We start from the raw sequence: 14540 nt of genomic DNA, 5'->3' as shown, positions 1-14540 counted from the left end.
GATAGGCTCACAGAGAACGCGACGTCCTGATCACGTTCCGAGGCGCAAACGATGCGCAGGAGCACTAGCACGCAAGAGCCCGGAAGTGGTGGACCAACGGCCCGCCAGATCCAGGGACGTTCCAGCCCGGCCAATTGTCTCCACTGTGCGGCATTTGTCCGTGAAGCATCCCTTCGGCATGAGGATTGTCGGATAGGAGCTAAACTGAAGGGAAGTGAACAGAATTCTCGAACGTGCTACTAAGTAAGATTGGGAGAAGGGGAAGGGAGAGTGGGACGATCGACAGCGCGGCGCTCAGCAAGTCGTCCTTTGCGCGTGCGCAATGAGCGTGCGCTCCGAGCGATCCATTGGTCAGATACGCGCTTCCATTTTTCTAGGAGAGAGCGGGAGAAGGAGAGCCGGATCCGCGGGTACTGAGGTCCGGGGACACTGGGAGAGTGACTGATGTGGTTGGATGGGGCGTTTGGTGTACCACGTGAAAGAGTGGAGTGAAGCGGGAAGGGTCGGAAGCGAGCGGGGACGCATGCACCCCTTCGTGTATCCTTAGTTGCCGAGCTGGGCCTGCACACCCCCTTTCTCCGAGCGCCTCGCCACCCGCCGCTCCGCCTCATGCTGTGTTCAGCTCCGCGCCGGGTTGGTCGTGGTGTGTACGGTGGAGGGTTGTGTGCGCTCTTGCCCTGGTCCTCTTCTACCCCGGGGTCTGGGTTCTTCCTTCCCTCCCCTCGGGCTTCAAGGTCCTCACTTGCGATTTAGAGGAATTAGGCTTCTCCTAGCCTGGCGATCAGAGCTTCTAGCGGAGTCCAGAAGTTGGGCTCGACCGTATTGTGTTTGATCGGGGACTGAATCTTCTCGCTGTTACATCCCCAGCCCTTTTTTTTTAAAAAAAATTTTTTTTAAGACAAGGCCCCTAGGTGCAGCTCAGACTTTCGGCTCACCTGCCCCAGTATTCTCTAACCATACGTTTGTTCCGACATATATACATTGAATGCTTTGTTCATTGAGCTAACACTTTAAGAAATACTTAGCCCAGCATTTGGCAAATGGAAAGTGCGTAATATATGTTGTCACTGAGTTTGGTGACCCTCTCCTGTTATTCTAGCATTCTGGGAGGCTGAGGCTGGAAGATTGAAAGTTCAAGCCCCTTCAGGGCAGTTTATGGATTTATCAAGACTGTTTCGATAAAAAAGGGGTTAGAATGTAGCTCAGCGTAGGTGAGTTCGATCTCCAGTACCTAAAAAATCATTCCCTTTTATTGACACCCATCAGTATTGCAGTGTATAAGACCTCAGGCCCTGAGGTCACTTACATTCTTTATTGCTGTCCCTGAGCACCATGCAGCTTTCTGACATCTGTCCAAATGTGCGCATGAATGTGGATACTGATATTTGTTAATCATACCTACCAATTGGAATTCTTTTTTGAAACCAAAAGGCATTCTCCGTAGTTTTGTTTCCCTTTCCAATATTGAAGAATATTAACGCTTGTAAACACACCTGAGTGCACAATCTGTTCAGTTTTTTACATTTCTTTCCCTATTTATAATTGTTTTTTCCATAGCTTACTTGGTAGTATTTTATGAAGCAGTTTTCGTTCGGATACTGAGGATTGAACCCAGGGTTCACACTGCGCTACATTCCTCCCCAGATTTTTTTATCTTTATTTTGAGACAAGTTTTTTGCCCACTTGCTCAGGCCAGGCTCACACTTGCTGTTCTCCTGCCTCAGCCTTGCAAAATGCTGAGATTCCAGACATACGCACCTAGGTGTAATTTATAATTTACTTTTGAATTTTTCCAAAGTGCTCAACTTGGGTTAGCTTTCATACCACAGTAGGTTTTGTTGCCCTTGTGTGTTGATTTACTGTCTAAATAAATAACAGTACAAAATTACAGTAATAAATGTAGGTGCCTTGAAGCAAGTTCTAAGTGAACGCAATAGCCATTACTAGGCACACCGCTTAGCCGGCAGAAGCAGTAGTCCAGATATTCAGCAGAATAGCAGCTGTCAGCCTACTCCAAACACTAGTCAGTGTGTAGTTAACAGAAGAGATAGAAGATTCTGGGATAGTAAAGGAGAATAAAAATCCGCAGGTGGGCAGTCAGCAGAGAAGCTGATGAGAGATGATAGCCTAAGCACCAGTTAACATACTGGAATAGTGTCTGTTCCAAAGACGGTGCTCACTGCTATACTTTTCCAGTTTGCTTTACCTCTGGTAGTTTATTAAACAGCTGAGCAACCTGAGCTCAGAAAAATGAAGTCAGTAACCAACCGTGATTGAGGTCTTACAAGATGAAGTCTGACCAGAGTCCTGTGTTGCTTCTAATTTACTGCTGCCTCTGCCCTGCCCCATCTACCTGTTTTTTCTTTTTGCAGCTCACAGGGAAACAACCCTCTCTCCAAGATGTACAGAACCAAAGTGGGCTTGAAGGACCGGCAGCAGCTCTACAAGCTCATCATTAGCCAGCTGCTCTACGATGGCTATATCAGCATTGCTAATGGCCTCATCAATGAAATCAAACCCCAGTCTGTCTGTGCACCGTCAGAGCAGCTCCTGCATCTCATCAAACTAGGTACCTTGTGAATGCAGATCTTAGACCCCATGCTGGAGCTGTAGATATTTCCACAGAGAGTATCTTTAAGGCTATTGCTGTGTTTGTTCCTGTCTAGTGTACATCAGGTACAGTGCTGGTATTGGAGGGGTAAGTGGAGTCAAACTATGAAGACTTGAAACTGGTGCAGTATGTTTATACTCGTTATCTGGAATACTCAACCTCAGACCAAACAATCACATGTGCCTACTCTATTTGAGGTGGTAATGCCAATTGTGAAAGTGTATCCTGAAGAAATAAAACAGAGAAACTAAAATGCCAAACAATAAGAAATTAGCTGTGATTGTTAGTATCTGTCAAACTGGTTAAAACAATGTAACATTAGATAAATGTTTATTAAGCCAAAAAGATTTTTATTCTGTACAATTAAATGAACAAGCAAGTCACAGCAGTGTCCAGCATCAGTGCAGTTGCACACACCTGTAATCCCAGGACTCAGGAGGATGAGACAGGAGGAATATCACAAGTTCAAGGCCAACCTGTGCTACATGGAGAGTTCAGAGACAACCCTGAACTACCTAGTGAGATGCTGTCTCAAAAACAATTTTTTTGTCTTGGTAAACTTGCATTTATTTAACTACTAGTTCAGAAACATTTCACTCACATTCACAGTGTCACTCATAAGTGCCTGCCTTGCAAGCGCACAGTGGTGAGTTCAATGCCCAGTACCAAAAAAAAAAAAAAAAAAAATTAAAACTCAGAATAGGAAAAAAATGCACCCTTTAGCTGCAGAGGTGCTGTCTTGTCGAGTTTCTGTAGTGGTGTTTTTTTGTTTTGTTTTGTTCTTTGTTTTTTTTTTTTCTTTTGTCTTTTTCCTTTTTATTGGTACTGGGGATCGAACTCACAACTGCCTGCTTGCAAGACAGGCGCTTATGCCGCTGAGCTAAATCTCCAGCCCCCTCTGTAGTGGTTCTTAAAATAGTAAGCCTTCACGTTAAGAAGGAAAGAAAGTGACTCTGGCTGTGGGAGCCTGAGCCTGCACTGACACGTGTTTCCTCGTGGTCCTGTGACCTTTGCACGGTGTGGCCATGCACAATTATTTTGTCGGGCAGTCGGTGTCCCACAGTGTCAGAACACCCTGACTCCAGAACTTGTTTCTTTCCACACTCTTAATTTTGATTTTTCAGGCATGGAAAATGATGACACCGCAGTTCAGTACGCAATCGGTCGCTCAGATACAGTTGCCCCTGGCACGGGGATTGACCTGGAATTTGATGCAGATGTCCAGACCATGTCCCCAGAGGCTTCTGAGTATGAAACCTGCTATGTCACCTCCCATAAAGGACCGTGCCGCGTAGCCACGTACAGCAGAGATGGACAATTGATAGCCACTGGTTCTGCGGATGCTTCTATAAAGATACTCGACACAGAAAGAATGTTGGCCAAGAGTGCCATGCCAATAGAGGTGAGGTGCCTGGCCGCACACCGGCTGCCTCTATGGCTCATTCTCATAAGCATAAGAGTGTGGTTTAAACCAGTTTGGCGTACTGTAGTTGTGAATCATGAACGGGCTTGGAGCAGTTTCTTGTGTCTTGCATCTCTCTCTCTGTTCCTGTAGGTCATGATGAATGAGACTGCACAACAGAACATGGAAAACCACCCGGTGATCCGAACTCTCTATGACCATGTGGATGAAGTCACGTGCCTTGCTTTCCACCCAACAGAGCAGATCCTGGCCTCTGGCTCAAGGGATTATACGCTTAAATTGTTTGATTACTCCAAGCCCTCAGCAAAAAGAGCCTTCAAGTACATTCAGGTTAGGGACGTTTTGAAGGGCGCTGTGGGTTTTATCCTAATTACAGGAAGCTTTTAGATGACTTTTAAAAGCAATTTCAGAGATCATCCAGTAAAAAGAGTACAGCAGCTTGGAACCTACCCGAGTAGCACGAGGGTTAGATTTCGTTGGTACATAGCTCAGACCCTGCCCCGAGCCTGCGTCCTCTGGTCGGCTCATGGGACAAAGATTCATGCTCCACGTTGCTCTTGAAAGATTGCAGATGCCCGTTAGAAACAAACTGTCACCTTCCCTAGCAGTGTAAGTTACAGGAGCAGACAAAAGCACTCCGTGCAAACTGTCGAGCATTTTGGAGAAGTGACCTGGGTATTCTGAGCACGCATTGCCAGAATATTAATGCTGTAGCAGCAGTGGCCTCCGTTGGGGTTCAGTACTCAATGCTCACATCCCCGGAGGAAGCTAAAGAAGCTCTTGCCAGACCTGATAGTACGTGTCTGTAACCCCGCACTGAGGAGGCTGAAGCAGGAGGATAAGTGCAAGGCCTCCCTGCACTACGTAGTGAGAGCCTGACTCAAAAAACTGGGATAAGAGAGGGGGAAAGGAGGTATTCTTACCACCAAGTGTGTTTATTTCCAGTAACTCGCAAGTGCGCCGTAGATTAACAACCATTAATACTGCATTCTGAGTTCATTTGTAGATAACCTTGCTCCTGTGAGGTGGGGAGGGATTAACCAGTAAATACATACTGTTGGAAATCTCTGCTCGGGGCTGGGGATTTAGCTCAGCGGCATAAGTGCCTGCTTTGCAAATGTTTGGTCGTGAGTTTGGTCCCTGGTACCAATAAAAAAAAAAAAAAAGGAAATCTCTGCTCAAAACAAATTATTCTAGAAAGTACTTTTGTTCCTTCTGCTACCGGTATCTGGCAGTTTTCTGTAGCGTCTCTGTGTCAACCACGTAAGTCCCTTCGGCGGGTCTCCGGTCACTTATGTCCCTGTCTGTCCTCCAGGAAGCAGAAATGCTGCGGTCCATCTCTTTCCACCCCTCGGGAGACTTCATCCTCGTCGGCACTCAGCACCCCACCCTGCGCCTCTATGACATCAACACCTTTCAGTGCTTTGTCTCTTGCAACCCTCAAGATCAGCACACCGATGCCATCTGCTCAGTAAACTACAACCCCAGCGCCAACATGTACGTGACTGGCAGCAAGGACGGCTGCATCAAGCTGTGGGATGGCGTCTCCAACCGCTGCATCACCACCTTCGAGAAGGCGCACGACGGGGCCGAGGTCTGCTCTGCGATCTTTTCCAAAAACTCTAAGTACATCCTGTCAAGTGGAAAAGACTCGGTAGCTAAGCTGTGGGAGATATCGACAGGACGGACGCTGGTCAGATACACAGGTATGTGGGGAGCGGGTACTGTTGCCACTTGGTAGCGTTTTGTGCTTCCTGAACTCTCTTAGAGCCTTGTATGGGAGCAACACGATAAACACGTGCTTCGAGAAAGAGATGTGAGCCGTATCCAGCCGCCGGCGCCAGAACCTTGGTTTTACATTGTTTTGCCAAGCTGCAGTCAGAGGAAGAGCCAGGAGTAAATCAGGGTTTCTCAGCTTTGCTCTTCTTGGTGGTCACAGCTTAGCACAGGGACGGAGAGCCCGTTAGAGCCTTCAGTGACACAGGCAGCGCACGTGACATAGGTTTGGCACCGCTGGCTCAGAGCAAGCCTTGACTGCATGAAGGTTGCTTTTAAGAATCTGGTGATCACCCTTCTCACACCAAAGCGTGAACGCCGCCCAGAGAGCAGCCTCAGTGGGTCAGTGGGTCTCGGCAGTGCGCCAGGGAGGAGGGACTGGGGGGAAGGTGCTGGCCTTTCCGTAAGCAGACCTGGCCGCCAAGTGAGATCGCAGGTGTCTGAACCCAGGTGGGCTCAGCAGACAAAAAACTAAAATATGTATTCTCCTCTCAGTAATGCATGTCAGAGTCCATCACCGGTAAGGAGTATGCCTCGGAGCTTTTTTTCATAACGAAGCTCCATAAATGTGTCTGTTCACTGGAAGGGTTCAGGGAGCACCTGGTTGGTTGCTGGTGAGTACTGTTGGAATAATGTGTCTTACCCACTTCCTGCAGCGGCAGAGGTTGTTGCTTGGTAAGAAGCCTCCAGGGAACTTCCACTGGTTCTTCTCTTGTGAGAAGTACTTGTGTCACATACTAAATGCCAGGATCATAGCTCCAAAATTCTGTAATCCAAACACTGTAGGAGGGTCTGCACTTTGTGAGCCTCTTAAGAGCAGACACCTGAAGGGCGGAGACACTCGGGCCACTAGGGTGCAGCAGTGTCTCCTTGTGGCCAGCGGTCCCTTCTCTGCTGGCGTCCTGGCTTCCTGTGTATTTGTGCACCCAGCACAGCTCTGGAAGAGCTTTTTTATCCTCATTCGTGGTGACGATTGAAACAGATATATGAAGCTATTTTTAAAATATGTGTCTCACTACTTTAAAAAAAGACACAAAGGGATCAGAGTGAGTGAAAGTGTCCCCTTCACAGGTGATGACCAGTTGTGGGGAGTGCACCGTGGACAGGCACTCACCACACTGCTGACAGAGCTGATAGTTGATGAGTATTTGAAATGTTTTCAGCACAGTTTGCGTTGGGTAGGTTTATACTGCTGAAGAATTGCAAGATGATTTTTCAAAAACAATTGCATTGAATTATATGGAAAATTCTTTTTCTAATTCCCTGTCATGTCAGCACTGTTAAGGTTTGTTTTATTTCTAATATTTAGAATTCAAAATATTCTTGAAATAATACAAGAAAAGGAAAATATCAAGGCAACATTAGAAATGTGTGTTAGATGTAGTGGTGCACGCACACAGCCTCAGCCGCTCGAGGCCGAGGCGGGAGGGTTCCAGTCACAAGGCCAGTCTGAGCACCGTACTAGGAGATCCCGTCACAGAGTAGAAAGGAGCGCAGCGTGGCGGCAGAGCACCCAGGCCCAGGCTCGAGCAGCACTCTGCTCGAGGCACATTCATACGGCTTGTTGCCAGGCAGCTCTGCCTGGACTTGGATGAGCCCACCGGCTGGAACCGCGACTGTCTGAAAACACGGGTGCTGCTTTGGCTGCCAAAACAAAGCCAAACATGTCAGGACGTTTTGAGTACCCTGCGCAAATCAGCCACCTTCACGTGTGAAATGTTTTAAAGAAATTCCATGAATATTAGTTAATTTAATGGAATGAATTTGTTGGTTATTGTAATAATTTTTAACTGGTATGATTAGTATCAGTACTTATATTTGCGCAGTAATTTCAAATTCAAGCAGCTAACTAGAATTGGCCCCTTTATAGGTTTTTTTAAAATTAATTTTATTAATGAAAAGGATCAAATAGTTAGATCCATTTATCCCACAGTCCCTCCCTGAGGGCAGTCGTGTGTGTCACTGCTGCCGCTTCAAGCTGGCAGGGATGAGTGAGTCCCATAATTGCAAGAAAGAGAAAAGGGAGCCTGGGGATTTAGCTCAGCGGCATAAGCGCCTGCCTTGCAAGCAGGCAGTCATGAGTTCAATCCCTGGTACCGATAAAAAGGAAAAAGACAAAAAAAAAAAAGAGAGAGAAAAGGAGCGACAGGACGAAGGGAGGGAAATGTGATCCTAAATTAACTGTAGGGGTAATTAAAACGCCGAACATAGTACACAGATGTGCTTGTACGAATCCACCATAAAAATGCATGTGTGCTTAGGGAAAAAAAGAAACGTATACATATTTCATTATTAAATTTATTGAGCCATCATGAAATTAATAAGCATTTCCTTCAGCCTCTACAGTTACAAAAAGTGCTCAGAGTGGTGCCATCAGCTTCCAGCAAGCTGCTGCTGGGGTTGCATACTGAGGTGGCCGCACCTGCGTTTACAATTTCTTTGAGCAGCATGGTGTGCGCTCTGTAATACCCGACATCCTCTAGGGACCCCATACAAGGGTGGCATCATCTGTTGAAAAGACGTCATACTGGTTTTCTTTCTCTGATGTATGTGTGCATTTTTTTTGGCAGACCATATCTGCATGTTTGTCAGACAGTTTTAATACTTGTAACCTATGGAGACACCTTGTTAAGCAGTGTAATGGCAAATGCTGTAATCCCGGGACCTGTGCTGGAGACACAGGAGGGTCACAAAGTTGGGACCAGCCTGTGCCACCTAGGGAGTCCAAGGCTGGCAGGAGCCACACCGCAGAAAGCCTTGTCTTGGGGAGGAAGAAAATAGCAATCAGCACCCGTAACTCCGGGGAGGTAGAGACGGGATTGCAAGCTGTGCGGGTCACGCGGCAACCCAGCGAGACCCCGCCTCAGAAGCTCAGGTGTCTGCTAGGTATGAGATGCCCACCTTTTCTGTACACCCAAAAGGTGAACATAGGGGTGTCTTGCTTTCTGTTTTTGTGCACTAGATTTCAGGAATGTAAAAGATTAGGATCCTCTACTGTTAATGAGGGTTTGAAGAGGTCAGGATCTGATGGCAGGAGGGTCACTGGGTGGAGAATTTCTGCAAGGCAATTTGGTGTCATACGTCAAAATCCTCAGTGCGGGTTCTGTCCCAGTAGACCCACCCTTAGAAATTCAGCCGGAAAGGTAATTGAACAAGCGGGTGTGCGTGCACTAAGGAGGTTCCCCCGCTATCCTGGGAGTTGTTGAAAGTCATACACGGGCCAGTGTCCTCCAAGAAGTGTCAAATAAATCTGCTGGGCTTCCCTTGGCTGCCGCAACCTTAAAAATAGGGACTTGCAGTCGCAGTGTTTTGAGCCCTTGCCTTCTGTGTCACATCGTGAATGAGTGTAGAGTCCGAATCTGAACACGGTCTGGTTCTGATTCACTGTTACAGATCAGTGCCGCCTGCTTTTAAGAGGAAGTAACCTGTAGCAAGTGCTCAGCCTTCCGTCACATACAGAGGCGTGTAAAACACATCCTGGCCGGGAGGGAGAGCCTCCAAATCCTCAGCGCTATTTCTGGGTGGTAAACCTCCTTGCGCAGTTTTAATTTCTTTTTTTAAGCTGTGTGTATGTGATTGAAAGTAACATATTTTATTAGCAGGATAAGGTGTGGTTTCTTTTCGGAAAGTGAACGTTCATACCCTTTGTCCCGCCGGTTCTTTTTTCCTAGGGATTCAGTTTTAAAGAAATAAACTATATTGGGCCGGGCATTTAGCTCAGCAGGATACATGCCTGCCTGGCAAGCGCAAGGTCGTGAGTTCAATCCCTAGTACCCTAAAAATAAATAAATAAACAAAGTATACGGATAAAGGGCGTTGATGGCATTGTTCACAAGTGAGGACAGGGTAAACACCTAGCGCAGGGGAACCGTGAGGAATGGTGCTGTAGACCCGGACACTGCAGCCAGTAATAAGACGCACAGATGTATGGGCACAAAGTGGGCTGAAGCCATTGTAGAGAGCACACGTGTTCCGGGGTTTAAACAGCCGCAGAGTCCGTAGCTTCCGCGGCTTTGTGGTGCTGTTTTTGCACGGAGAGGATTCAGAACCCTGACGGCCGGGGCGTGCGCCGGCCCTGTCCCCTGTCCCCAGGCCCCTCACCTCCTGGCTTCTCTCGCAGGCGCGGGGCTGAGCGGACGGCAGGTGCACCGCACGCAGGCGGTCTTCAACCACACGGAGGACTACGTGCTGCTGCCGGACGAGCGCACCATCAGCCTCTGCTGCTGGGACTCGAGGACCGCGGAGCGCAGGAACCTCCTCTCGCTGGGCCACAACAACATCGTGCGCTGCATCGTGCACTCGCCCACCAACCCCGGCTTCATGACGTGCAGCGACGACTTCCGGGCGCGCTTCTGGTACCGCCGGTCCACCACCGACTGAGCCTGACACTGAGCCTGGCCGGCGGCCACCGGCGCTGCCCCGAGGACCCTGCCCCCTCTGCAGTGAGGTCTGCCACCGCCGCCTGCGTCCTGGATTGCACAGCAGTCTTTTTTTACCTTGATGTAGTATCATGGTGGAAAACAGATCTGTGCGGTTCTACATTCACTGATTATTACAGTGCGATTTTTATCGGTTTTTTAACACCTAGGACTTGCCGTTTCTCTCGACTCTTCGTGGCTTGGGAAAAGGTAAAATATTAAAGTGCTTTCTAGATCTCAAGCGAAGGTCATGAGTATGTCTTGTTTGGTTCTGTGTCAGCTTGCGTGCCTGTTTGGCTGCGGCCTCTGTTATCTTTCCAGACATGCCTGGGGCATGCGTGGGCCTGCGAGAGTGAAAAGGGGGAGCTGTGAGCCGCGCTGAGCCATGTCTGAGAGCTGCTCAGCGCCACCCTGAAATGCATCACTGCCCTAACGCCCAGGTCGCCCTTACTGCTGTGCGGCTCTCACTGCAGTGAGGTGAGTGCAGGGCGTGCCGGAGAGGCGCTGGATCTGCCATCCCGCCTCCCACGGCCGCTCGGCACCCACCAGTGCTGTCGTTAGCAAGAGTATCTCTCTAAGATGATTACAGGTGTGTGGGAAGCACAGCCAAGAGTGTGTTCACACTAAACACAGGCAGGGGCAGGCCGTGGCGATCCTCCGAGAAGGTCAGCGCATTCACCTCTGTCCTGCTTCCCTTTGCACCTTCCGGCTCCGCAGCATGGCTCTCGTCACAGATGCGCGGAAGGCCCTTCCCCGCAGCCACTCAGCTAACCTCTCACATGGAAGGTTTTTCCTTGAAAGTCTTTAGAAGGTGATAATATTTTTCCGGATTTAGTTTTGTCTAGGTGAGAGAACCCTGCATTCCTGGCTTAGATTTACGCTAGCAAACAAGTACCTCATGCCCAAGTCCCATGGTCTGGGATCATTTGATGAAAATGCTGTACGTTAAAGTCATAGCTTATATGAGGTCTGCCGTGCTTACCTTCTTGGCATCCGTCTAACTCTGGCCTGAAAAGCCGTTTCAGCCATTCTTAACACGTTAAAGGGCTGAGCAGATTTCCGCAGAACTGTTTGGGTCCACAGTGAGTGTATATTTACAGTTTTATTTTGCATCCGCATTCTCCATGAGTAGTATTTGAATTTGGCCCCCTGTGGATACTACTTCAATGAAATTAAAAGAAAGCTGCCCAACAGGAACAAAGATAGTTTACCAAAAAATGACCCAGCAGAACTCCCCACTTCTTTCTATACCTTCCCGTTGTTTTCAAAGTATGGAACTGCCAGGCAGAGACAGTTCTGCGGCTCCCTGAGCTCCTGACACAGGAGCTGTCAGGTCCTCTTTAGTTGTTCATAAAGTAATAAAGCCTACTTTTCACAGTTTTAGACTAGGCCTCGCAATAGCCCTCCAGTTCCAGGGCTTGACATTTCTTTACAAGATCTATTTATAAAATAGTTTTTCTTTTTTTGTTACTGTTTTTTGTTTTCCTTTTAAAAATCACATTAACTTTTGAGCTGGTATAAATGCCAGGAGTCTGCACTTGGTGTTCTTATGAATTGTACCAGGTAACACCCTAGCGTCCAAATAATGAATTCTATCCTATCTGAGTGAGAACTCACACCGTATATGTTATTTTTAAAGTATGTGATTTCTAAAATAAACGTTTTGTACATAAAGTTAAGCTTTCAAAGTGTTTTCGTTTGTTTGGGGGAGCTTGCTTTGGGTCTTCCGTGTTTTGACGTCAATTCTCAAAGTGACCGGCACTGGTCACGTCCGGAGCTTGGTTAGAAGTCATGTTTGTAGTTGAATAACCTCCAGCCCTATCTGCACTTTATGCTGGGTTTTTCATAGGAGAAATCACGTGGTGTTTAAGTTTGTGTGCTTAGCAGACTTTTTAAATGTGGCCTCTAGGCACACGTATTTTTCTACAAATGACAAGTTTATGCGTTATGGCAGGGTAGTACTCCACTGTGCGTGAATACCACATCTTTATCTGTGCACCTGTTGGTGGGCATAGAGGCTTCCAAGATTTAGCTATCATGAATGGTGTGGCTATAAATCTGAGCATGCATGTGACACTGTAATACCATGTCTTTAACTTTTGGAAAGAAGCCTAAGGGGAAGAGTGGAGTCAGTAGTTGCTAGTTTTAGAGGCTTTTTTTTTTTTTTAGGAATCTCTATACTGCTTTCCATAGTGGTTGATCCAGTTTACATTCCTACTAAAAATGGAGAAGGGTTCCTTTTTCCCCACAGCCTTGCCAGCATTTGTTTTTGATTTTTCTGAGGAGTAAGGTGGAATCTCAGCATTGTTGTAATTTGCAGCTCTTGAATGGCCAGAGATATGGAACACTTCTGTGTGTCCATTGGCCTTTTGTACTCCTCATCTGCAGTGTCTGCTCATTTCAGCTTCTGTTTTTTGATTGGCTCTTTAAATTCAGGGGAGGACATCCAGTTTTTCTGAGTTTTTATATATTCCAGAAACCAGTTCCCATTGCTGTGCAGAAGCTTTTTAATTTGATGTGATACCAGTTGTTGATTCTTGGTACCTTGATTGAGGAACACTTCTGTTTGCAAACTGCATCAGTGACAAACATGACGTCAGCCGTTTTTGCCGCAGAACACAAACATGGCCATCTTTTCAAAATTGTAGAACAAATGAGTTCGTGACTTGAGGTCCCACCATATTCCTCGTGTGGCCAGGGCTCTGTTCAGTCTTTGTGTATAGCTTTGTCTTTCAGAGTTTTCCCAGTTTTGTGTCCCAGCACTTGGTCAAATATGAGTTAGCTGAGTGTGCCTGCGATTTGGTTTGCTTTGGTTTTTCTTTGCAAGTTCCTCACAGGTAATTTACTCACATCTTTTTCATGCTGGCATTATTTGACAGTGGGAGCTGTGTAATTTCTTCCTTAATTTCATCAGTGATCCATTGATTATTCAAGAGGGTATCATCTGATTTCCAAGTGGCTGCGTATTTTCTGTGGTTTCTTTTGCCACTGATTTCCAGTCCCATTGCACCGTGATGTGATAATATGCATTGGATAATTTCAGCTCCTTTGCATTTACTTGAGCATGCTTTTTGGACTAGTATGTGGTCTATTTTGAACAAAGTTCCATGTGCTACTGCAAAGAATGTATATGCATTCTTATTTTCTTGTGTCCACTAGTTTATAATTGATTACACCAGTATATGTTTATGCATATATGTTTATGATTGTTATCTCTTCTCATTGAATTGCTCTCTTAACCAATATTAATGATTTTTTTTGTCTCTTCTAATCAGTTTTGTTTTGAAATCTATTTTGTCTGAACTTACGAGTTACTTCTACTTTTTTCTGGGTTCTCATTGCATGAAATAATGTTCTCCATCATTTTATTTTTAATGTGTGAGTTTCTTTTTGAATTAACTTTGTTTCTTGTATATTTGTATATACTGCATAGGGTTTGTTTCTTGACCCATTCTGTCGGTCTGTCTTATGATCGGGGAATTGAGACCACGCATGCTGAGAATTATCACTGACAGGTCCTGGCTTACTCCTGTCATTGCATCATTTCCCATGGGTAATTGGTTGTTTTGCCTAGCTGCTCATTCTCTTTGGTGCATTCATTCCTTTTGACTTATTGGAATTGTTAGCTTCAAAGTCCTCTTTCTAGAATAGCCTTGAAAAAATGTTTAATAATAGTTTGTTAGTCATGAATTTCTTGAGATGCTCCTTACCACGAAAATACTTTCTCCATCTGTTCTGAAGGAAAGTTTTGCAGAATACATAAATTGAGGTTGGAAACTGTTGTCTTTTAGGGCTTGAAGTACTTCTCTCCAGGCCCTCTGAGCCTTTAGGCTTGTGCTGAGATGTCTACTGTAATTCTAACGGGTTTACTGTTGGGTGTGGTTCTTTACCTTTCTCTAAGTGCTTTTAAGATTTGTTCCTGTGATGAACTTTCGGTATTTTGAGTGTAGTATGGTGCAGAGCTGTTCTCTTTTAGCAGAGGCCTCTCAGGGTTCTATATGCCTTCCTTATCTGCATGTTTATTTTTTTTCCATACATTTGGGAAGTTTCCTGCTATTATTTCTGTCAGTAGGTTTTTATTGCCATTTGTGTTATCTTCTGATTTTTCACTTATTCCCAATTACTCTTTAATTTGCTTTTTTGTACCATCTAGGAACTGTCTGATCCATTTTCCATGTTCTCTTGTTGCTTTTAAGGTGTCTGCATAGTTTGTCTTTGAAGGCATTGTTTTTGCTAAAGTGGTTGTGTATGTTTTGTGTCATTTTGTTTAGCGCATTCAGCTTTTAATTCGAGTCTCCTGAAAGTTCCTGAA

At 46.1% G+C, this 14540-nt stretch overlaps 1 protein-coding gene across 3 annotated transcripts; it reads left to right on the top strand.

Moving 5' to 3' along the window:
• Positions 1–57: 57 nt before the first annotated feature.
• Cstf1 (cleavage stimulation factor subunit 1) lies at positions 58–11907 on the top strand. Of its 3 annotated transcripts, none has more exons than XM_003463647.5 (6): positions 58–243; positions 2373–2569; positions 3736–4013; positions 4167–4364; positions 5350–5740; positions 9931–11907. In XM_003463647.5, the coding sequence occupies exons 2-6, from the start codon at positions 2401–2403 to the stop codon at positions 10188–10190; spliced, it is 1296 nt and encodes a 431-aa protein (XP_003463695.1). In that variant the 5' UTR covers positions 58–243; positions 2373–2400; the 3' UTR covers positions 10191–11907. The 3 variants fall into 3 exon arrangements, with proteins under 3 accessions (XP_003463695.1, XP_005000897.1, XP_013001101.1); XM_005000840.4 differs by lacking the exon at positions 58–243 and adding an exon at positions 255–410; XM_013145647.3 differs by lacking the exon at positions 58–243 and adding an exon at positions 359–418.
• Positions 11908–14540: the final 2633 nt, after the last annotated feature.

This window comes from Cavia porcellus, unplaced genomic scaffold (assembly GCF_034190915.1).
Source record: "Cavia porcellus strain 051 isolate PalLab524CR breed Dunkin Hartley unplaced genomic scaffold, mCavPor4.1 scaffold_5, whole genome shotgun sequence".
Taxonomy (NCBI): domain Eukaryota; kingdom Metazoa; phylum Chordata; class Mammalia; order Rodentia; family Caviidae; genus Cavia; species Cavia porcellus.
This window is presented reverse-complemented; position numbering and strand designations above follow the sequence as displayed.

Excerpts from the sequence above, each read along its gene's own strand:
- Cstf1 (XM_003463647.5), top strand. The coding sequence starts at position 2,401 with ATGTACAGAACCAAAGTGGGCTTGAAGGACCGGCAGCAGCTCTACAAG. Across the intron at positions 2,570-3,735 it reads CCTGCATCTCATCAAACTAG|GCATGGAAAATGATGACACC; the intron begins GTACCTTGTGAA and ends TTGATTTTTCAG. Across the intron at positions 5,741-9,930 it reads GACGCTGGTCAGATACACAG|GCGCGGGGCTGAGCGGACGG; the intron begins GTATGTGGGGAG and ends CTTCTCTCGCAG.